The sequence below is a fragment of the Centruroides vittatus genome, unplaced genomic scaffold, assembly GCF_030686945.1.
Source record: "Centruroides vittatus isolate TY-2023 unplaced genomic scaffold, ASM3068694v2 scaffold_861, whole genome shotgun sequence".
In the NCBI taxonomy this organism is placed as follows: Eukaryota; Metazoa; Arthropoda; class Arachnida; order Scorpiones; family Buthidae; genus Centruroides; species Centruroides vittatus.
The window spans coordinates 11,343,347-11,367,837 of record NW_027122718.1 but is presented as its reverse complement, the minus strand read 5'-3'; the positions used below and the strand labels follow the sequence as shown (position 1 = coordinate 11,367,837).

Genomic DNA, 24,491 nt, shown 5'->3' with positions numbered 1-24,491 from the left:
TGAATTTATGTAGTAATTTTTATCAGTAAAAATATAAAATATACATATGAAATTTTATGTGAATAAAATATGAAACAGTAAGACATTTTCCTTATAAAAATGATAGATTATATCATTATAACATTGAACAATAAAGATGAAAAGATATGAAAGTGTGTCATACCTAGTTTGAAATATTTATTATATATATATATATATATATATATTTTAATTTAAAAAAGTTAAATAAATTGAAATGAGATTTAATGAATCTACATTTTCTTTTAATTAATTATCAAATTTATAATATAATAGAGTTATTATTTGATATTAAATATAGAAAATCAAATTGAAAAAAATAATTAACTTTAAATAGAAAATTACAATGTTTTTTAAACTATTCTTTTATTTATTGGAAAAATTAATTCTTATCTTGCATAACTACATAAATATTTAAATTTTAAATTAATCAATAGAAAGAGAATTAATATTTAAGTTTTATTTTTTTTTTATTGGTCTTTTTTAATTTAAATTTTTAATAATTAATTTTTATACTAAAAATTAGCGTGGAGATGTAGAAATAAATATTTTTAAAAAACTATTATAGATTATATTGTTTTATTTGAGGAAAAACTTTTTTGGTTATTATTTTATTCGGGGGAGGAAATCGAAACCAGTCGTCACGAGTTTTTTCCATCATCAGGTGACGTACGAAGTGACGTTTGAAACGTCATGCGTGGAGACAAAATGGCGGATTTGGAGGTTGAGGCTCCACTAGCGAAGACCGAAGAATGGACGGAATTTAGTGATTGTTCTTGTACGGAAGATGTAGAGAATTCAAACAACGATGCAAATTTTAGTAGGGAAACGAATGACAACGCTGCATTAGTCGATAATTTCGGAGAGACTTTCTCCACTTCGTTAGAAGATTTGGTTAATACATTCGATGAAAAAATAACCAAATCGTTTTGTAATTATGATGAGAAGGTCGAGAAATTCGCTCCCGTTCAGATACGAAGTCAAGAAGAAATTATGAATAACTGTCAGTGAGTATATTCACTTCTATTATTCCATTCTTTAAATAAATAACTACAATATTATCTTATTTCAAATCAATGCTTCTTTAGCCCTGTGTTTGTTTACTTGTTGAAATTCTGTTTATTTAATTCTGTCTTTATGAATCCATTCGACTAAATTACTCTGAAATCTTAAATGTAATTCTTTTCTAAATTACTTTTTAGAATATTCAATATGAAAACAACAATTTATTTTTTCAGATTTAAATGAAATAGTCATAATGTTGTATTTTATAAATATTCAATTTAGTTGTTTCATCAATAAAATGAATTTGTTATTTTTATATTTATCAATATACTTTACTTGAAACATGAGTAATTATTTATCTAGTTTGTGAATAAATTAGTGTTATATAAATTATGTCAAAATGTAGTACTTTTGATAGTGGATATGATATAGGTTATGAAGTTCGTTTCGTACCTGTGTGCCTCCGGCACGTTACTAGGTCTAATGGCTGGACCGGTTTTTGGTTTTCGTCTATTCTGGATGCTGGGATCTGCAGTGGGGTCGGCCAACGTCTACGAAGGTTGAAAAATGATGCCGCAACCCAAACTCTTACGATTTATGAGAATTCTGATATGGATTCCAATGCAAATCACTTACGGCAGTAGGTTAATGCCTTACCGTATGCCCGTCTTGTCAATATAAATAAATTGATTAAACTATATTTTGTATTCTCGGTCAAAAAAGGAAAAATGTATTATTATTACGACAAATGAAAAATTTGAGATTTTTATTAGTTAAAATGGTATTTTCAATGTTAAAATATACTTTTAAGGATGAATTGTGGTATATTTAGATATTTTAGGTATGATAGTTTTATAGAATTAATTTGATGAATTATATAATAAATAGAAAAATCAGCATGACATATCATCATTTTGCATATAAATTTTAAATTTTTTTTAAAAATATATTTCATAATGAATTTTTAATTCTATTTCATAAAATATTTTTGTCTACATGTATGGATATACAGTCAAACCTGTTTTTATGCGGTTTTTTTTGTGTGATTTTTTATTTGTGCGATTTTTTTAATGCGATTTTTTATTTGTGCGGTATAGTTGGCGACTAGTCTCGTGCGATTTGTCATGTCTCACGTTGACTTATTATAGCTAAATAAACTTATTATAGCATAAATGAACTTATTATAGTAATATTATTGCATGAATATGCGAAAAATGAAATAATTTATTTTTTAAGTCAACAAAACACCACCTGAACAAAAATATGTAAAACAGACGATAGACGAGACGATGCAGTCAAGTGCTGACATCTGTTGTCAATAAATTCTATTTCGTACAGTTTTGAGTTATTTTCTATGTGAGACTTTTTTTATGCGGTCCCTATTGACCGCATAAAAAAAAATATTTTTTTAATTGTGTTGCGAAAACTATTTTTTATAGCCACTCGTGAAGTTTCGTGCGATTTTTTTTATGCGGTCCCTATCCACCGCATAAAAACAGGTTTGACTGTATTCTGTGTATTCCAACAAAAATAATAAAAATATTAAATAAGTTTTCACAGCAATGTATCTGGAAAAACAAAGCAAATAAACATTACAAAATTATTGGAAAATTCAAATATTAAAACAACAATTCTGTTTAGTGAAAGTAAATAAATAATAAGTGGCAATGTGGCTTATAAAATATAAACATATATATTCAATTGTATCAATTACCGTTCTGATTTAAAATCAAAATAGTCTAGGTCCAAACTTGACAGTTTATTTCACTTTTAAAGAGAATAATATATGACTTTGCAACATTTTTGATTAAAGTACAAAAATCAATTGTGAGTACATTGTTCATATATTTATCTAAGACTTGATGTGTTTTTTATTTGGATGAAATCTATATAATATGCTTAGATTCTGCCAAAATATTTTAAACGATCTTTCATGACAATGCATTATCCTAAATTACCGAATTATTTGCTATTTATATATTTTAGCATGTCATTTATATATGTATTAAAAAGTAAAATGATCTTTAAAAATTCTGTTTGGTATACAAATAATGAGATAAGTTTTGATGACATTAAATTTTTTAGCAAATAGTAAGACACTAACCAAAGCCGAATTATCGGGCTAGAAACGGCTACAATAATAAATAATTATTTATTATTGTAGCCGTTTCTAGCCCAATAATTCGGCTTTGGTTAGTGTATTGCTTTAACGGGTTAGCTGATGTTTGTTTATGTGCAAATAGTAAGATTGAATAATTTCACTCATTTGTTTAATTGACTGGCTGATATTATTATTAAATAATTTAATTTTTTTCTTATTAATAAACAAATAATAGCTATAATACATAATGTATAGCCTATATACTTAGATAATCAAAGAAACCAATACTCAGATTAAAAAATCATTTAGTCTAATAAAACTTTTTTCCTTCACTAATAAGTAAATACTGTAGTGCATGGTATTGTTTGTCTATTAATATTGGCTGACCATTTAATATAAGGTCTTTCAACAAGAGGTGTCATTTTAAATCAACAGAAAAATGCAATATTTTTGTGAAAAGTGGTGATATTTTTATTTTAATCCAAAGTACAAACTCTGAGGTTAGTAATGGAACACAATATCTGCCAAATGTCCTCCTCAGTTCTGCTTACAAATGGTCATTCTTTTGATGAAATTTTTCATCGCGTTTTCGCATAATAGTGGCTGTATTTCGCCAATAGCAGCTGTAATATCGTCTTTGAGTGCTTGAATCATTGCTGGAGCATTGGTGTAGACTTTACCTTTAACGTAGCCCCAAAGAAAAAAGTCTAAGTACGTTAAATTGCTTGATTTTGGCAGCCAATTGAAGTCTCCATTTCGGAAATCACATGTCCAGGAAATTTTTCATGCAATAGAGCCATTGTTTCACAAGCTGTGTGGCAGGTGGTGCTGTCCTGTTGAAAATAAATGTTGTCTGCATCTATAGCATCAATTTTAGGCCAAAAAAGTCAATCAACATGATTTCAACTCAGTCAGTCAACTCAGTTTTCAGCCACACTCTCGGCTACAGCGGCAATATTTCCAGGTGATTTGGCCAGACTAGCACAAGTTGGAGTCTTCACATCACTAACTTGTCTGAGACGTTCAAATTTATTGATTAAATTCACTATAACTGTGCAAGAAGGCACTTGATGAGGACCAAAAGTAGTATGAACTTTATGACCCATCTCCGTAATATTTCCACCGTTTTTGTAGTTAATTTTCACTACTACAATGCATTGTGCGACTGTGTATCAATCCATATTTGAAAACTTCCTAGTTTTTACTTGTCAAATGTCACCACAATGACAGATGTATGTTGACAGTTGAAAAATGGCGCAAAATTTAAAATGACACCTCTTGTTGAAAGACCCGGTATATGGACATGTGACATATTTAATTTTATTTCAAGAATAATTAATTTTAATCTGTTTATTAAAAATTACTGATCAGTCTATAAGTGTTCAAAAAAACAAATGCAGTTTGTAATTGATTTGTTAACACTGCTCTGAATAATAATTGTAATTAAATATAATAAATATTGTTACAGATGAATTATTTTTTATGATAGTTGAATTTACTCGTTTTGTATGAAATTTCAAAGTAAATTTTAGCATTCATGCATGTTATGTGGCTTAAAGATATAAAAGTTTCCCATTAAAAAATTAAAATGATGGATTACGTGCATTTAACTATTTATCATTATTCATTGAACCAGCTGAACGATATGTTGCTATTTGATATTTTATTAAATTAGTAAAATAGAATTAATTAGTAATTTTTATAACACAACTCACACTAATAATACAACAAATTAGCAAAATTGAACTAATTCAATTTTTTTTTATTTCATAATTTTGGATTAATTTTAAAATGTCAAAAAAAAGAAAACAAAACAAAACAAAAAAAAGCTTGGTTTGGTATCAACTAAAATGGCCATAAATATTTATAAATTCAAGCTCTTAAATGAACAAAATGTTAATGTTTGTTGCAATAGTGGTGAAAGTTAGCTATTGAAAAAAATACACAAGTCAGAATTTATGAATTTTATATTGACATAATATTTGTATAAAAACATTATTCATTACTTGTGCCATCCATTCATCAGTTTACTGAAATTTTTTTCTACAGTTTGATTGTTGGAATCAATGAATTTTTGTTCTCACAAATTTTAATTAATTTTTTTCATATTAAATCTACTTTTAAAAAATTTCGTGTCGTTGCCAATTATTATTGAGGGGACAATGACTTTTTTAAAGTTATTAATATTTTTTCAAAATTAGATAAATATAAAATCAGTATAAGAATAATTGACAGCACGCATTTGGATGGCCTATTCGTTTAATTATTATATTTTTTTATCTTTGAATTCATTGTATATTATTCAAAATTATTTTTGTTAATGAAGTAATTTTTTTTATTTAGAATTTTTTCCTAAACTTTATTCAGAAAACTTAGACAAAATGTAACATAACATTTTAATTTTCATTATTCTCAAGTAAAATTGAAGAACTATCTTGGTTTTCATTTTCCAAAGTACTTCAAATATAAACAAAATCACATAAATTGAAATATATATTTGTAAATATCTTTTTGATGAATTATAATTTCATCATCATCATCATCAGGAAAAGAGTACAGATTGGAAGAATATATCTAGGCTGCCAGAGAAAAAGAGTACAAGTCAGAAAATTAAATAAAATTAAATTCTGACTTAAACTACTTAGACCAAAAGATTGAAATTCCTTCCAGGACTCCGGCTGTGGACTTTTCTTATTTTGACCATTTTCTAACTTGTACTCTTTTTTCCCTGGCAGCCTAGATATAATAGTTTTTAAATAGAACAAATATTAATCTTTAACAATTCAGCAATATATTTTTATTAAATATTGAAACATATAATGCTTTTTAAATTGTAGAATTTTCTAATGATTTTAAGTTTTCGAAAATAATATAAAACATTTTTACAAAATAATTGAAGTTGAAATTTTAACAAGTTTTATTATTTAATTGAAAGTGCTTTTGAAGGCTGTATATTCATATTCAAGAATCATCAAAAAATTTTAAATGTAATATTAATTATTTTAAAAAATTGAATGAATTCAAATTAAGGAACATACTGGAGACATTATGACTGATAGCGATAACTTAACAACAATTCATTGTCAGAAGGAGGATTGAATAAGGATATAGATATTATATAGAATAACACTGAAAACCTAGAACTTATTAGACTATATGATAACCATGGGTTTAGGACTTCAAAATGCCTAAATTCAGCACTGTCCCACACAAAATTACTGGCATTTTATATTTTAAGAAAAAGTCCTTCAAAATTGTCAGCATAACTTGTTCATGTAAAACTGGACAATTGGGAAACTTTTTTTGCTAATTCTCAACAGTTGAATTCACTCTGTCTGTTACTTATGAGTTCTTTGAATTCTGATTTCCAAATAATCATCTTTTTCTTCCATGTGGGAATAGATGAAAACTTATATCAGGCTCCTGTTTGGCTTTGGTACTGCAATTTGGAATGCAATGGAAAGCTTTGCTTCTCTTATTGCTATTCATACTGTTTATATCTTTACTGCTGACAATACACAAGAATGATTCAAACAACCCAGATAAAATAGTTTTGTGTTTAAACACCAGAGAATGAGCATCCAGTGAAAAATGTGACTAGTAGAAAATTTTTAGTGGAGCCAAAAGAACTACAATAATTATCAAATATCTAAATGAAAGATTTTTTTGGGCTCTATGGAACTAAAGATGATAGCTTAACTATCTAATTTCTTACTGTAATTTCCTGTGGGTAACCTATGGTAGCATATAACTTGCACTAACATAATACTCTAAAAGAATTGCTAGAATTCATAGTAGCATATAACATTACCTCCAGAGTAGCCTTTGAAAACATGATAGATAGGCACTGTACTTTAGAAAGTATTGTCTCAAATATTTAATTTTTTCCCCCGTTTCTTTTGTTTTATTTTCATTAGTAATTCATTGAAGATGTAATTATAAAATAAGTGATCAGACCAGACTAATGCTGAAGAATATTATTACACAGTTATATGCTTCTTCAGCACTAGGTGGTTTAGAAAGCCACTTGGTGTTCTATTCCATTTTGTAGAAGAAATGTACTTTTGCATTGTAAGCACTTCTGTAATAATTAATTACAAAGTCATTAGACTTATCAGCTTCAACCATCACAGTGTCATTGTCTTTTCTTTGTGGCCTACTCTGAGCAACTGTGTCTATAGTAGATACATAAATATAGTAGCTAATATATAAATGACATCATCATATGATTTTAAAAAACTTTACCTGACAAGATTCTTAAATCAATAATAACTAATTAGGGTTCAAGCGAAGACTGAAACAGGAAAGCTACAAGCAAGCCCACTTTTTAACATCTCCTCTCCTTCAATGATGAGCAAATCAACATTGCAATATATAGGAAACCTGCTTATAATTTTATCTTTATTCTTAAAACATCATACAACCCCCTATTACTACATATTAACAGCTTTTAGGACTTTGAGCAATGGGTGCAAACCTTCTTTGTTAAACATATTAGATTGCCAGTGCAAGCTTGACTGTGTAAAGATTGAGTGGTACCCATATTCCACAGCAAAGATTGTTGAAGACTTAATCCACAAATACCATAACAGTACTCATAGTAATATTAGTGAGACTACAGAATAGTGAATTACAATGGGTTCATCAAAGTATGCATGAGGAAATTAAGCAGACCAGGAGCATATACAGTGAAAACTGCTTAGGCGACCACCTGCATTCAATGGGCACCTGTCAAAATGGGCAAAAATTTCTGGCCCGGAATACTTTATATATAGAGTCTTCGTATAAGTTAACTGTATTAAATGACCACCTGTGTAACACGACCATGGACATTGATTTTTGGTCTGAAACAATATACAACAACTGTAATAAACGACCACTTCCGCGAATATATCTAGTCTAAACTATTGTTCGAACCCACCTAGGACATTTTTCCTGCTCTTGAAATTAGGTGCAGGTGTTAATGGATTAGTCCAGTGTCATGGTGATATCATGTAAGGAACATGATTGGTCGATTTGAACTGGTAACAAATGCTGCCAAGGAGAGATCGTTGATGAACACATCGGTTAAATTTGAATTGGTGGCACATGTGTCTCAAGGAAGAGACCGTTGGCAAAAACATCACGCAATGTGGCAGACCTGGAATAGAGCTATGACTAGCATAGCTGCTGATTGGTTGGCTGATGGCTATCAATGACTGTATAAGGTCGATGTGGAAGAGGAAAATTCGAGTTTGGATCCGTCTCACTGACTGAGTTCTATCATATCTGAAGAAAGTGTTACTGCTGGCCAACTGCTTGTCGGTCGTCGTAAGGTGTCTCCTTAACGGACAAGTACGAGAGATGAGAACTGGAACTTTTCATTGTGTTATTGGCATACTGAACGGTCACCATTTGTGAAACTGCTGTATTTTTTAACTTTACTTCCAGCTACAAAGAAAACCCATTTCTGTTTGTTTGAAAATGTCAGAAAAATGAAAGAGATGCGAAGTGTTGTCGTTAGAAAATCATATTAAAGTTATTAGCAAAAGTGAAAATGGTTTATCACAGCGGAGATTAGCGGAAAAATTTAACTGTGGGGAAAATGCAAATTTTCAGAAGTTTGCAACAGAGGAAGTCGATACTAGAGGAATGGGAAAGCAATGGAAACAAGGATAACAAACAAAAAAGAAAGCAACCGAATGAAGAGATAAACAAATTGGTATGTGAGTGGTTTCAAAAGGCAAGTGCTAAACGGATTCCTTTGAATGGACTGATCATTCAGGCAAAAGGATGTGAATTTGCATAAAAATTAGGCATTTCATCGTTTTGTGCCAGCAGTGGATGGCTGGAAAGTTTCTGGAAGTGTCATAACATTGTTTATTGCACCTTGTGTGGTGAAAGTGGTGACGTCAATCAAGTTAATGTGGAAGATTTGAAACAGTATGAAATGGATTAAAAATGCCTGGAAGGAAGTAAATTCTGAATTGATCGGCAAATGTTTTAGAAGGTGTGGGTTTTTTCACGATGCTGCAGATGCTCCCAATGCTGAAAATATTTTAGAAACGGAACTTCAAAAGCTTTGTACAGCTGCACAAATTAATGACATTGTAGCTATTGAAGATGTTCAATGCTTTGAAGATTTGGATGACGACTGGGAGGATCAATTTATGGTTGGGGAAAAGACTAATCAACCTTGTAAACAGGTTATCCACACTACTTTATAGGTACTGGTACTGGTAATCTTCAAGCCGTTGTGCTTGAAGATTTAAAAATTTTTAAAAATCTTCAAGCACAACGGTTATTTGAATCTCAGAACTTTTAACCTGATGAAGACCGGAAATTTTACGGTCAAAAACGTTTGTTTATAATTAAATATTTTACTGGTGACATAAAGGTTGTTGTGAGTCTAGACTAATCAACGACCATCACAAGCAACAGAAGACAATGACAATGATAATGAAGAACAACGTGATGTTTGTATTGAACGTTTTTCACTATCAGAGATGCTTTTCACAATTTCAGGATTGAAAGCAACGTTCATCAATCTTGAAAGACCACGACTTTTGGAAAGCATAGATTTAATTGATAATATTTTTAAAGTTAATATAGTATGAAAATGTTAATTTGTAAAATGAAAATAGAATTTTTATATATTTTCTATTCTAGTTGTTTGTAAGAAATATAGATCAAAATTTTAAATAATTAAGTTCATGTTACATGGCACAGTTTGATTTTAAATTGATTTTATACAAATTCTGACTTTACAAGTTAAATATTACTGAAGGAATTTTAAATTGAAAATCTCTTTGCAATTTTTTTAAATATAAAAAGTTCTATAAAAGTTCAAACAGATAAAATATCAGATGAAGAAAATAATCTCTGAGCACTCTTTTGTAATGATGAAGTCCCAAATAGTTAATTTAATTAACATTTAGATTTCCTCCTGGCATCATTTTTCTCATGTAGAACTTTCTTATAAAGCTCTTGGTTAGTCCATAATTCTGCTGCTTGTGGATTGAGTGGACTATCAACATTCGGTTCTCCAAGTAATGACTGTATTGAGAAAAAAATGCTTAATTTTAATAAGCACATGTAAATATTATCTAGCCTTTACATGTAAATTTAGTTTATTAAATTTTCTGATCTAAATTGTTTTAAAACTGTGTTGTATTTTACACAATTTTAAATATAGGTACAGTACATGCACCTACATACAAGAATACATACTGTATCCTTACAGTCAATTTATTGTACTGTAGACCTACAGTATTTTTCTTAAGGTATAAAATATTGTACATGATACAATTAACCTGCTGATCTCATAGTTTGATAAAATTTATTTTATTTATTTCTTTATTTATTTTTTGAAGCTCATAGTTTCTGTATCAACCTACTTTATTTCCATGATATTTTTAGAAAAATAATATAATTTATATAATAACTTTTTGAAGGAACCATGGGTGGTCGCCATAGACAGGTTTTACTGTATTACAGAAGGAACTGCACTATCAATTTATTTGGATAATTGGAGTTTTACAGTAAAATTCCAATTATCCAAATAAATTGAGTGAGTCAGTTAAGAGTGTGTCTTCAGTGCACTCAGATTTTAAGAATAAGCTTGATAATATATGATCTTTGGATATTCTCAAATTATAACTACTGAATGCAAAGCTGAATAGTAAAATATTTCAAAAATACCTTAAATATTGCATTAATATCTACTATTTTCAGCTGTATTTAACCAACCTTCTTTAGGATAAATTTGCAAAGTGAACAGTGGTTGCATTCAAATAGAATGAAAATTTTAAAACATTTCAGAATATATGATTTAAATGCTGGTACTGGACCTTATATTCTATAATGTTTTAAAACTTTCATTTTACTTGAATACAACCATTGTTCATTTTGTAAGTTAATTAAGGGTGCGTTTACTTCTGAGCTAATTTTACTGTCAGCACGCTCAGCCTGTATACTTTCCTCCGAGCGCCACGCTCATTGGCGTATACTTTAGAGCAGTGGTCCCCAACCCTATGCCCGCGGGCACCATGGCACCCGCCAATCGTTTTACGTGTGCCCGCCACTGTGCGACCACGATAAAAATAAAAATATTTCGGTTTTCGATAAAATGCTATGTAAAAGTTTTTTTCACTTTGAATGATTAACCATTCAAAAGTAGAAATGGCGTCCAACACAGATGAAAGCAGAAAGTGAAATGCGACCGATCTCTTTTTTCCCTCCGCCAAATCTGCACCAATTCAATTTCCCATACCTGAAATGAAGTGAATCGGTCCGTTCTGAATACCATAAAATCAAAGTAGGGAAACGTGTAGGGCCCGTAACTTGGAGTGACCTAGAAATTTCAGCAGTCGTTAACTAAAAAAAAAAAAGGTCAACAGCCATCCGTGTGTCAGAAGTAATCTCCGCCACGATATCTCTCGCACCATCTAGAAATATTCCTGGGTGACACCACGATATCCGCACCAGGTGTCACCCATGCTAATGTCACATTATATAAGATTTGTTTAGAAGCAACTTATTTAAATGGGGCCCCAATTTAAATTTTGTCTAGGGCCCGCTAGAGGCTTAATCCGGCGCTGTTAACTATGTCCAAATATAAATTCACCTTGAAAAAATAAATGGTGCCCGTCGTCCAGCCGGTATTCTAGAATGTGCTCTTAGGTACAAAAAGGTTGGGGACCCCTGCTTTAGAGCTATGTGACGTCATGTTTAGCAAAATCGGTAAGCTCGGAGTGCTAGCTAGTTCGTTGTCGAGCTTTGCACTAATTCAATATGGCTGCTCCCATGAAAAAATTACTTTCTGTACAAAGTAATGAAAATGGAATTATTTTTGGAAAAATAAACAGCAGAAAGTATTTTTATTGGTAAATTTCAATTATTTGTTGTATAAAATGTTTACAATGATTTTTTTTTTATTGTGTAAGGTTCAATAGCTTTAGATGACTTTTTTTCATAAACAGATGTGAAAAAAATTAAGTTTTACTCATTGTTTATGATTAAAACTGAAGTTTACCTTATACGCGTTTGGAATGTTCAGAAATGTTATGTTCAGAGCATTAAATAAATTGTAAAGGAATGAACGACATTAATAATAATCCAAAACTAAAGTTCCTATAAAGGAGACTTTTAAAAGATTCTCTTGTAAGTGTAAGTGCTGTTTAAAATCAGTTGGACTATAAAAAGGTACACTCTCTTCAATAAAAGTTTCTATCTTTTTTATTTGACCTTACTTTTCTTTTTTCTTCTTTCATTTTTTTTACAATTATATCCACAATAAGATCATCCTCGTCTGATTCAGAATCAAGAAGTTTTATCTGTAACGCAACATTTAAAATAGCAGCTTTGACAATGTTATTTGCAGGAAATCTCCATATTTCTTGTTAGCGTTCGCGTTTACTTTCGAACTGGACATGTAACCACAAATACACATGCTAATGACGTCACTTCCGGTGTTCAGAAGTAGCCCTATTAGCTCAAAAGTAAACGCACCCTAAGAAGGTTGGTTAAATACAGCCAAAAACAGAGATTAGTGAAATTTTTAAGGTATTTTTTGGAGTGTTTTACTATTCTCAAATTAATGAATTCTATAAGCAACCATATGAATTTTTTTTGGTGCAATGATTTTAACATTTATTTTTGTAGCATTACACTATTAATACAATAGGTGTGTTTGTGTGATCGTATTTTAAAAAAATGACAAATTTCAAGAGTGGCTGTTCCATTGCTTTTTTTTTTTATTGATTATAATTACTGTTTATAACATATCTAGAAACATACTAGGACCTTAGTTAAGACAGGATTGATTTGATAAGATTGTTTTTATACAATTTTTATTTAGATAGAATAATGTGAGCAGCTTTTAAAAAATAGTAAAAATTATTTTTTATTCATACATATGAATTTTTTAACATAATCACACCTTGACAGAATGACATCCTTTTTCAAATGTTGAATCCATTTTTGCATTAAAAATTGATTTTTCCTTCTTCATTTGCATACAGTAAATTGAACATGGACATCTGATGAAGTGTTGACCTTTCAATGCAGCAGTTTTGGAAACAAAGCAGCTGAGGTAGACAAATAAAGAATACTAAAGAGCAAAGGAAGTACAGTACTACAATCTCGAAAACGAACTAGAAATCTTCCAGGCTACAGGTGAAAAAATACATAACATCCATCTTCTCTTGAATGCATTAAAGACGATTCCACCCATATCCATTGAATTGGAAAAAGCATTTTCAGTAGCGGGACTTTTTATTATTAAAATAATAACCAGATTGAGTGATCAGAGTATTGATCATCTTTGGTTTTCAAAATCTTATGAAAATTTATATTATGTTTTATTTAAAAAGCGAAAATTACCTTCTAAGTTAGAAGTTTGATCTACATTCATTTTTTCTTTAAATTTTCAACTCAATTCAAAGACATTTTTTTTAAAGCAGTTTCCAACAAACTTTAACAAATTTTTTCTATTTGTGAAAATTTCTACATAATTCAAAGGTAATTTTAATATATATTTTACACAGCATTATTAATATTATGATTTTGGAGGTTGCAGAACATATTAAATTACTTTAAAAAATGAAAAATGATTATATCATTCGATTTCAAGATTTATTTTATATTTTAAAAATAATTAATTATATCCTGGGATCCCAGGAAACAGTTCACTTTTTCCTGAAATCTTGGGACAAGCAAAAGACCGGGAAATGAGAAACCCTAGTACATTACATTACCTTTATTAATAATTAATAAAGATAATATTATGTGCTGTGTATTATTCCTTTGTACAATTAAGGGGTTTGATCTAGGATATGCATTATGTAATTTTGAGGCTGGGTATGTGTGACATGCTATCATGGAGTGTTACCATTACAGACTCTAAGATAGTAGTTGAAAAGTATAAAAATAATGTTACATAACTGATAGATGATCCCATATGCTGATTCCTGTAGATTCCTAAAGATCCTTCTGTAACAAAAACAAATACAATCTACATTGAAACAAAAATAACTTTAATATATACACGATAATCTGAATTGTGTTGTGATTGTGCTGTGTACCTGCTAGTTTTATTATATTTTAATAAACAAGAATTATTATATGTACTTATTGTGTTTTTCTACTAGATGAAGGTTTTTCTATGTGATTTTTTTATTTCATAGTAATTAATAATTAAAAAGAAAAATGTAGGAAGCTCATACATATATATATATATATATATATGTGTGTGTGTGTGTGTGTGTGTGTGTGTGTGTGTGTGTGTGTGTGTTTTAAATTGTTATTGAGTATTAATAAGATGTGTATTACTTTTAAGGATGTGGTGGACACTTACTGGAAATTTTGGAAGTATTCTACCTATTGATTGGTCCAAATCTTATACTAGGAAATTACAGTTGCCTGCATTGAATCTTAATCAAAACAGGGTAAGCTAAACTTTTATGAAAAAGTTTTACTAATGAATAAGATTATTTTAAAAATCATTAAAAAATAATTCATTTAATTATTCAAGATATTAAATTAATTTTGTCTTAACTAAAAATTAGAATTTTTAACAAAAGTATTGTATGTATTGCCATACCATTTTGATAGCTTAGTAAGTTACATACATTCTTATGTTATTCCAATAATAAGATTGCATCATTACGGTTATATTCTTATCCCAGGCATTGTGTTCCAAGCCTTTTTGACAAATGCCTTTTTTTATTCTTAGGACACACATTTTATTATTACTTCATGTGAATGATATTGTTTCAACCTAGGTCTTTTATATCAATTCACTCTTTTGCTTAGCTTTGGATTTTGAATTTAGACATGATATTGAAATATGTAAGTTAATTGAAATTCAATGAATAAATTATTTTTCCAGAATAATTTGGATCAGTGAAATTAAATAAGGTATTATATTTGTTGTTATCTTTTTAATTAAGATAAAATTTTAATAACAACAACAGTTAACAAAACAGGTTGGATTGATACTAAAATTTCCAAATAATATGTCTAAAATATTTTGGCTAAAATGTAACTAACTGCATTAATTCAATATGTCAGATTTAAATTGCACGTAGATATGCCATTTTTTAAAATAATTAATAAATTTGAATTAATTTAATTTAATCAGTGTCAGAATTTTATGTGTCACTTTTTTCAGTAGTATGAAAAAAGTATTGTGTAGAATTTTAAGATTCAAAATTAATAATTTGTAATTTGTAACATTAAAAACTTCAAGGAGTTATTAACTTATTAATTATATACAGTCTTGAAAAAGGTTTAGTGTTATTAACTTATAACAATAATACATTTGAACAGAGAACAACAAATTTAAATATATGTAGATGCATATATAAACATTTTAAAGCCTGTATTCATAATAAAGTCAAATGATTGCTGGATTAAATATGTCTGAAAGCAAGGAATCAGATAGACCTTAAGGTAGCGTAACTGGCAACACATCCACTCGGTAAGTAGCAAATGTGGGTTCAAGTCCCACTCAGGACTGGTTCTTTCCTTCCAGAATTTTCTAAATTATTTAATATTAATTTATTAAATTTAATAAGAGATGGCACGTAAGACCTATGTCTGGTGCCAAATTATTTAATTATTAATTGAATAATTAATTAAATAATTTTTAATTTACTTTTATAAATGTCAGTTTTGTCTTGGCTCAATGCTAATGAAGGTGAACTCATAGCTTTGAGGATACTTGCTTCATTCCATTTAACTATGGAGTCCTGTACTTGTATCATACTGGACAAAACAATGTCGCAGTGCCCCTTTTTAATGTCATACTTGTGCTCATTGAGCCTAATTGCTAAATTCCTTCTTGTGACCCTAACATAGTTCTTTTTTATTCCTAACTGCTGATTTTCAAATACAGTTCTGTATATTCCTGCTTTTTCTTCATTTTTGACCTTATCTTTATCGTTTCTCAAAATACTGTATAAATTAAAAGCCCTTTTGAAAACTATTTCGGTGTGTTTTTTGTACCACTTGTTTCGTAATGTTCTTGATGTTTTTATTATATGTGAACTTGGCAATTTTACATTGATTTTCTTTGGGTTCTTTTTTGCTTTCTTTGTATTTTCTAATTAGTCCTTGTATTGTAGTCTATATATCCCAAACTTGTGGCTATTTTTTTTTAATTTAATTAATTTCCTTGATTCTTTTTAGCATGTTAGAGCAATATAAATATGCTCTTCTAATGAGTGCATTGACAAATTAACAGTTTGTATTCATACAGGCCATTTGAGTTATCTGGAATGTATAGTGGACTGTGCATTGGTTTACAATTTCCCTTCAACTGGATGTCTAAATCCAAAAAATGGATACTTTTTCTGTTATAGTTTAAGGTTCAATCCATTACTATTGCTATTTTTGATTGCCTGTACAAACTCATGTATTCTGTTGTTGTTTTTCCAAATAATGTAAACATCATCCAAATACCTTTTTGTAAAATACAATATCCATCCAGATTCCATTAACAATGTATTTCTCTAACTTGCATAAGACTAGTTCACATAATAACCCTGACATCGGACTCCCCATAGGTACTCATTTCTCTTGTCTGTAATTTTGTTTGTCGAAACTGAAGAATGACTGACAGCATTTACATTTACAAATGATATGATATCATTTGTAAATGTAATAACTTCTGGTAGCATATAGCACTTGCCTGTGTGAAACTGAAAGTGTTACTTTGTGAAAAGTCTATAGTAAGCATATAAGTATTTAATTTTCCACATCTAATGACTCAGGTTTTTTTCATTCCCAAATGGTACTTTTTTAATTCTAATAAGTGCCCTCCAGTGACCATATACATAAAACCACCGAACTCTGGTAAGTAGTTAGTTGTAGGTTTGAGCACCACTGGAGCTGGCCACGTGGAGTTTTCAGGGTTTTCTTCATGTTAGTAACACGTAAATAGGGTCCAGCTTCCCATAAAAGTCTTCCTAGGATGCATCCTCTTGTCAGATTGCTCGTGTCATATTGCCATAATCAAATAAACCAAACTAATTCTAATGAGCAAATTTTTTTTATTGTGACATCATCAGAATGCCGGGCTGCAATTTTTCGTTACTATGTTTTCAATTCTTTTAGTGGTGATCTTGCCCCAGTACGTCATACTTTTCCTGTTAACAATAGTTGTGTCAACCATCTATCTAACTCTGTTCAGGGAAAATTTTGGAATCAATAACGTGACTTCCATTTCAAACAAGAATTTCATATATAGTTAATCTGGGCCTCCTGCCATGAAGCTTTCCACATCTGGTCTCAGCTTTCATGTATTTAACTCCATTCTCAAGATTAAGGAAGAACAGACAGACAGAGGGAATTTACAGGTCTATAGTTTTTTCAAATTTCAGCTCAATAATTTTTCTATAAACACAATATTTATGAGAACATACTTTCCGTGTAGTCTATACAATCTATTGCAAAAATTTAAATACTTTATATCACATAAAAGGAATTATTCTAGCATTTTTACTAGATATTTTTATTTAAACAAGTTTTATATGAAGTCTTTTGGACATCAAGGTTAGCAACTTTGATCACATCAGCACCATCACAACCTGTCTAACAAGGACCAGTATCAATTAGTAGTTGTTGACCTCTCTTCTGGGATGAGGTCAACAATTACTTTTGTTGAATTACTTCAACTTCTTCCTTCTGCAACAGTCCTTTCTTTCTATTAGACCAGCAGTATAATTCAAATAGGAAAATTACATAATACAAGGTTATCAGTGAGCACAAAATATGTTTGAAGTGGTTTTCGAGGGTGCCAAGTTTAAATATTTGGTCCGTTTTTTGCAAAATTTGATTTGTTGGCAGATTACCGTTTGATATTTGGCTGTGAATGGTATAGTTTCTTAGAGTTAAAATCTTAGTTTTTTCCTAATGTTAAGATATCATATTTTCAATTCATGCCTACTTGACCAATGAAATGTGCCATTTTATACTATCCAAGTATCACAATAAATGTGACAATGGTAGACTGAAATAACCAAACTCTTTATATGGTTTTTCTTTTAATATTTGTTATATCACAGTATTTGGTTTATATAACTACAAAAGTTATCTTATGTAAGGGTTTATCACACCAAGTGACCAATCTAACATATTTTAAAATGTGTTAGATTGAGCACTTTGTGTTATAAACTCTTATGTAAGATAACCTTTGTAAATATAAATCAAATATTGTAATGTAATAGAAGGGTTAGAAGTATGAAATAATCTTAATCTTTGCTGCTGTTATTTTTTGCCTGAACAATGCTAGGCTTATCTGCTAGTTAAGTATAAAAAGCTGAGTTTGATTAGTGATTTTTGCAAAATATAGACATGATTTTGACTGATTTTGCTCATAAAAATAGGGAATTAAAAGATTTAAATTAAATTTGAATTTTTTAAAGCATTTTAGAATTTTTAGAAGATTGTAATTTTAAAGCATTTTTAAAAGATAATATCTCTAAAGGTGGATTGAAAGAGCTGAAAGTAGTCAAACCTCTGTTTTCAAACATAATTTGTTCCTAAAAGTCGTTCAAAAACTGAAACAAATTTTTTTTTGTAAGAAACAATATAAAATGGATTCATCCATTCCTGACCCTCCCAAAAATGAAATCTCTCTATTTATTTTTTTATTTTTTAAGCTGTATTTCATGCATAAAAACCTACAACTGCAATGTAATATTATATATTAATATAATAGTAATTGTCAACCTTTCTTACTTCACAGACCACTAAACTAACAAATTTGAATTCTGCCACTGTCATGAATTTTTTTAAACAATATAAACATTTATAGAATAATGATCATAAAAGTTCCATTTTACAGTGGAACCTTGCTTAACGAGTATTTCTCATAACGAGCAAAACAAATTGTAAAAATTTGCCTCGCTTAACGAGTGATGAGGAGAGGGGAAGTCTTGAATTGTGCGCATGCGGCATGTTCCATCAGTCTGTGTTTAGCACTCGCTCTGCTAGCATCTTAGTGTCGTTTGTGATCACATATTTTTCCAAACCTGTGTTCACACATATTACTTATAAACATCAACAACCATAGCCCGTTATATAATAAATACGCCAAACAATATGCTAAATTCTTGGGTCATTAAATTTAATGACCGATTCCAAATTAAATTTTAGAAATGTCTGAATTAAAAATTAACTATTTATAATTATTAAATTTAGTATGAGATGGAAACATAACTGCCTACCTCTAGTCAAATTAATTAATTTCTAATGTTTAATTATAGCCTTTACATAACCCAAGAATTTGGCATATCATTTGGAGTGTTTATCAAACATATTAGCTGTGTTTTTTTTTTTTTTTTGTTTCTGCAAATTGAATTCTCATTCTAGGATGGTTCATTCCACGCTAGAAGAAAAGATGACGACGATTCACGCTCCTTAACAGTGTATATTGTGCAATTTTTTTTAAATAAACGTTATACATAAAACATTTGAGCATTTTTACGGCGTGGAACGCATTATCGTATTTTACATTAATTTCTATGGGAAAAAATTGTTTCGCGTAATGAGTGTTTTGCATTACGAGTAAGATTCTGGAACGAATTATGCTCGTTAAGCGAGGTTTCACTGTACTTTATTTTACTTAATTAATATGATATTCACTTGTTTAATTATAACAAATTAGTGTGAAGTTGTTGCTGCTTGTTTGAAATAAGTTCATGGATTCTTGGCTCTTTTGTACGAAGGACAACAATGGCGCTCACATTATTCATTTATTGACATTATTATTTATTGATAAATCATTTCATGTTTGTTTTAGATTCAAATAAAAACCCCCCTGAATGAATGAGAAAAAGCAACCAAGCATTTTGCATTTCTTTTGTAATACTTCATGCAACCTTGAATTGATCAATGTCCAAAATTTTCTCAGACTGCCAGTTGGCAACTGTTGATATATAATAATATATTAATAAATATTATATATTATAATATTATTATTTAATAAATTTTTGTTATTTAATTTGACTTAAGCACCTTTAAACACAAATTCTTGATTGGATGCCATTTTATATTACATGAATGTCAATTTATGTGGTTTTTGTTAATTAATTTGATTTAAATTCAACTGGGATATCTACCGAAAAAGGAAGTAGTATCTTTCCTGCATGTGCATTGAAAACAAATTTTAAATAGCAATGTCATCGATGATTCGTGTCGTGACATCTAACGACACAACGTGATCTTGGTACCAGTAACTTCTGAATCAGTAGTCTTGTTTACTTGATTGTTTGAACTTTAACATAGGAAGTATAGGAAGTTGACTGTTTGTGTCTAATCTGTGGCCAGCTCTTGATGGGTTGCTTGTTCAGGAAGTGAGTTATTGTACAGCAATTATGAGTTTGAAATTCTGTTCATGAACTGACTTGTTCAAAAAGTGAGGTACTCAAAAACAGAGTTGACTGCACTAGGGAAGTTTATAAAGTTAAATCCTGTTTCACCAGAGAATAAATTCTTTATTAATTTAAGAGTACAATTGTGCCTAGTACTTCAAATTTAATTCATTCAGGAGGCCATTTGAACTCCAAAATGTTCGAAGTTCAAAGCATTTTTCCATTTGAAATAATGGGAAGCCAATTAATCCATTCCCAGACCCTAAACAATACTCCTTTCGATAAACTTAAAACAACAAATAAACATAATTTAACGTAAAAATAACACAATAAATGCCTTAATAATAAATTAAAACATGAAAACAATAAGTAAATACTGTAGAATAAAATGAAAATTGCATTACTGGTCACACACCGTCAACTTTGACATCTTAAACATGGTCGCCTGATCTGTCACATGTGTATTGCTTTCGTGCTTTGCAATAAATTCCTTTTCATCTTAACCTTTTAACTCTTCCTGCTTACTAGTTAGATTTTGTTGCTTCCTCATATTTCTTAGATGTCATGGTTAATAAGAAAAGATTATATTGGGTTGAACAGAAAGGTTTTGTGTATTTTTAATAGTTGTTGGTACTTAATGTAGATGTGTGATTCAATTATAACAGTTGTGAATTTTAACACTGTTAATTTGAGATTATATTCTTTGTTCAGAAGCTTATTTTGCGCTTCAAGTGCAATTTTCATTCTGTGTGTAGTTTAAACTTTGAAGCATTCAAAGTTGGTTGTTTGAATTATGAGGTATCACTGTATTTTATTTTGTTTTTAAAAGTTTCATAGTATTACAAAAATAATGTTTTTCAAATCTTATAGCACTTTCATTTATTTGAATTTGTTTTTTTTTCTGGTTAAATATCTTGTATAACATATTGTAAAAAAGTAAGTTTACTTACTTTTAATATAAGATTTTAATAAAAGGTTTTCCATTTAATAAAAGATTTTATATCTTACTTTTAGAGCTCTGGGAATGGAATGCCCTTTTAAAACATGCAACTCAACTTTCATATACAGTTCTATGAATGCATTACATCTGAAAGTTTGGAACTGTCTGTAATAATAATAATAATAATCCATTTCAACTGATCCAATATCACATTTATTGACAAACAAGACAAAATGATACACATTATAGATATTAGGTATAGCAAACACCCAGAACATACAAAATACACCACACACCTGAAAAAATAAAGCACCTGTGGAGAATGGATAAGGAACTATTCCTATAGTGCCTCTTGGAAAGCTATCATACCAATTACATTACATAAGACTAGAAACATTAAGGCTTCTTAACAACACACACATTACATTACAAAAAGTTTTCATACTAAATATATATCATACAGTCACTAAATTCTTCAACACATACATATATCAACGTAATAGCTTTTTTTTCTGTAGGCTCAATGTTGATTTGGTATAGCACTAGATGCTTGCATTAGAGGTGGAATATATTAAACCTTGCTACCATCATAACAAAAGCTAAATAATCTAATAAGAAAAATTAAATTAAAAATTTTAATGTCAACAATATTCATTGACAGAGATTCAAGATTTGCTCACTTAACTCTTATTCACTATAAACAAATTAACATATTGTTTGCTTTTTTTTCTGTTTATTTAGTAGCTATTAAAAATATTATATATTTGCTACTACTACAAAGGACTTATCAGACCACAGTCTTTAATTTGAAAGTTGACTAAGAATTTTTATTAAGCCAATATGTACTACATTTTGGGTTATTAAAGAACTGTGGTCTGATCAGAATAGTGAGACCAGAAAAGTGCTGGATTATTGAAAATTAATGCATTACTGGAAGTTTTAGTATTTTCACAAAATTCACTGAGTTACAGTAGAACCCTCTATAACACAATAGATACGTTCTTTGTTATATGAATCCGTGTTGTACGAGTCACTTAAATACACGAGCCAATCACAGCCTGGCACGTGTGCAGTTTAGGGGCTACGGCTGTTTGAAAGGTTTTTTCCTTAAAATTAACTGGTTCTAGACTAATTTGACTCAACATTTCCAAATCACATATAATTTTTTTGGAATAATCCATATAAACTATGCTATAAACAAAAAATTGTAGGATTACTTACAGAGTGTGCACCATTCGACGACGCCATTGCTTAAGCTTGTTTTCGTCACGGAGCGGCTCATCAAACAGCTGGCGCATGTTTCCTGATAAGTTATTTTTCTGCGAAAAATTCACTGAACTTTGGAGACATCATAAATATAAATATAATTTTTATGGCCATTAAATAATAAGTGGTTTTTAGTAGGTCTGCTGCTCATTTAAACTCAACGGTTTGTACAATGTCCGCTATTGGTCCAGATTCGACCAATCCTGTCGCAACACGAGTCGGCGATGACGTTTTACCGTGTTATACGAGTCTCTTTTAGCATGTTATACGAACACAATCGCAATTTTTTCGCTGCATTATACGTTAATCTGTGTTATATGAACCGTGTTATAGGGGGTCTACTGTATATATAATCTTAATGTTGCAGATATTGCTGTACATTTTGAACCAGCTCACACTGTTGTATGCTTTTTGTTTATACACACTAAGAATAACACCTAAACACAAATTTCCAGCAAATAAATACACAAATATTTAATGTTCAAACGTATTCAGCCACAATTTTATCAGCCCTCTTCTCCCTGTTCAAAAAAGTTTGAATTTTTTAAAAAATTAGAACATGCTGTATTTGATCTATAGAATGGTTTTTTTATATTTGTTCCTGAAGAGGGCTGATAAAATTGCGGCCAAAAATGTTTGAACATTAAATATTCATGTACCAGGTTGTTCAATAAGTTTTGTCGTTCGATTAAAAAAACACAATTTTATGGTTTGAAATACATTTTATTATTCAATATAATTTCCCTGAACTTCAATACACTTGTTCCAGTGATCTTCTAATTTATGGATTCCATCCCTGAAGTGAGAATCCGGAAGACTGTCGAAATACGCTTCCACGGCTGCTATTACCTCTTCGTTCGATGAAAATCGTTTCCCATGCATGAATTTTTTGAGATGTGAGAACAGCCAGAAGTCAGAGGGAGCTAAATCTGGCAAATAGGGAGGATGTTGCAACAATTAGTATTTTAAATCACTGATTTTCGCGATGGTTTTTTGAGCTGTATGAGAGGGTGCGTTATCTTGATGAAAAATGATTTTTTTCTTCTGTAAACCAGGTCTTTTCTCACAAATTTTTACATCCAGCTGGTCCAAAAGATTACAATAATAGTCTGAGTTTATTGTTTTACCAGTTTGGAGATAATCCACGAACAAAATTCCTTTTGCATCTCAAAAAACTGATGCTAACACCTTCTTGGCCGATTTCTGGACCCTAACTCGCTTCGGAGCCGAAGTACCGGGTTCACACCACTCCTTAGCCTCTTGTTTTGATTCAGGATCATGATGATAGACCCAAGTCTCATCCATAGTAATGAAACGACGCACAAAATCCTTTTTATTTTTTCTAAAACGCTCCAAATGTTGCTGAGAAAGTTGCATTCGAATGTGTTTTTGTTCCATAGTTAGCGAATGCAGCACCCATTGTGCACACAGCTTTCTGTATCCCAAAACATCAGCTAAAATATTGCTCACACTGCCTAATGAGATCCCTAGGGCTTCTACTAAATCTCTCTCAGTTAATCGACGATTTTCCAACACCATATGCTGTATTTTTGCTACGATTTCTGGTGTTGATGCACTTTTTGGACGTCCTTCACGTGGATCGTCTTCGAGATTTGTACGGCCACGTTTAAATTCAGCAACCCATCTTTCTACTGTTCTAATTGAAGGTGAAGAGTCCTTATACACTTTTACCAATCGTTCATGAATTTGTTTTGGTGCTACACCTTCCAAAAATAAGAATTTTATCACTGCACGATATTCAATTTTTTCCATTGTAAAAAAATACACTGACACGTCAACTTTG

The 24,491-nt window shown here is 30.1% G+C and overlaps 1 protein-coding gene across 3 annotated transcripts in view; it reads left to right on the top strand.

The window, feature by feature from the left end:
* Positions 1-24,491, top strand: part of LOC136990238 (fasciculation and elongation protein zeta-2-like) — a 42,549-nt gene that overhangs the window by 642 nt on the left and 17,416 nt on the right. For 2 of the 3 annotated variants that reach the window (XR_010883014.1, XM_067288628.1), the window contains exons 2-3: positions 683-1,025; positions 14,442-14,550. Coding sequence is in view for 2 of the 3 variants with exons in the window: in XM_067288628.1 (XP_067144729.1) it covers positions 712-1,025; positions 14,442-14,550 (423 nt within the window). In the remaining variant the exon portion in view is untranslated. Of the gene's footprint in view, positions 1-668; positions 1,026-14,441; positions 14,551-24,491 lie in introns of those variants that run through there. The other variant, XM_067288629.1, reaches the window with a different exon arrangement.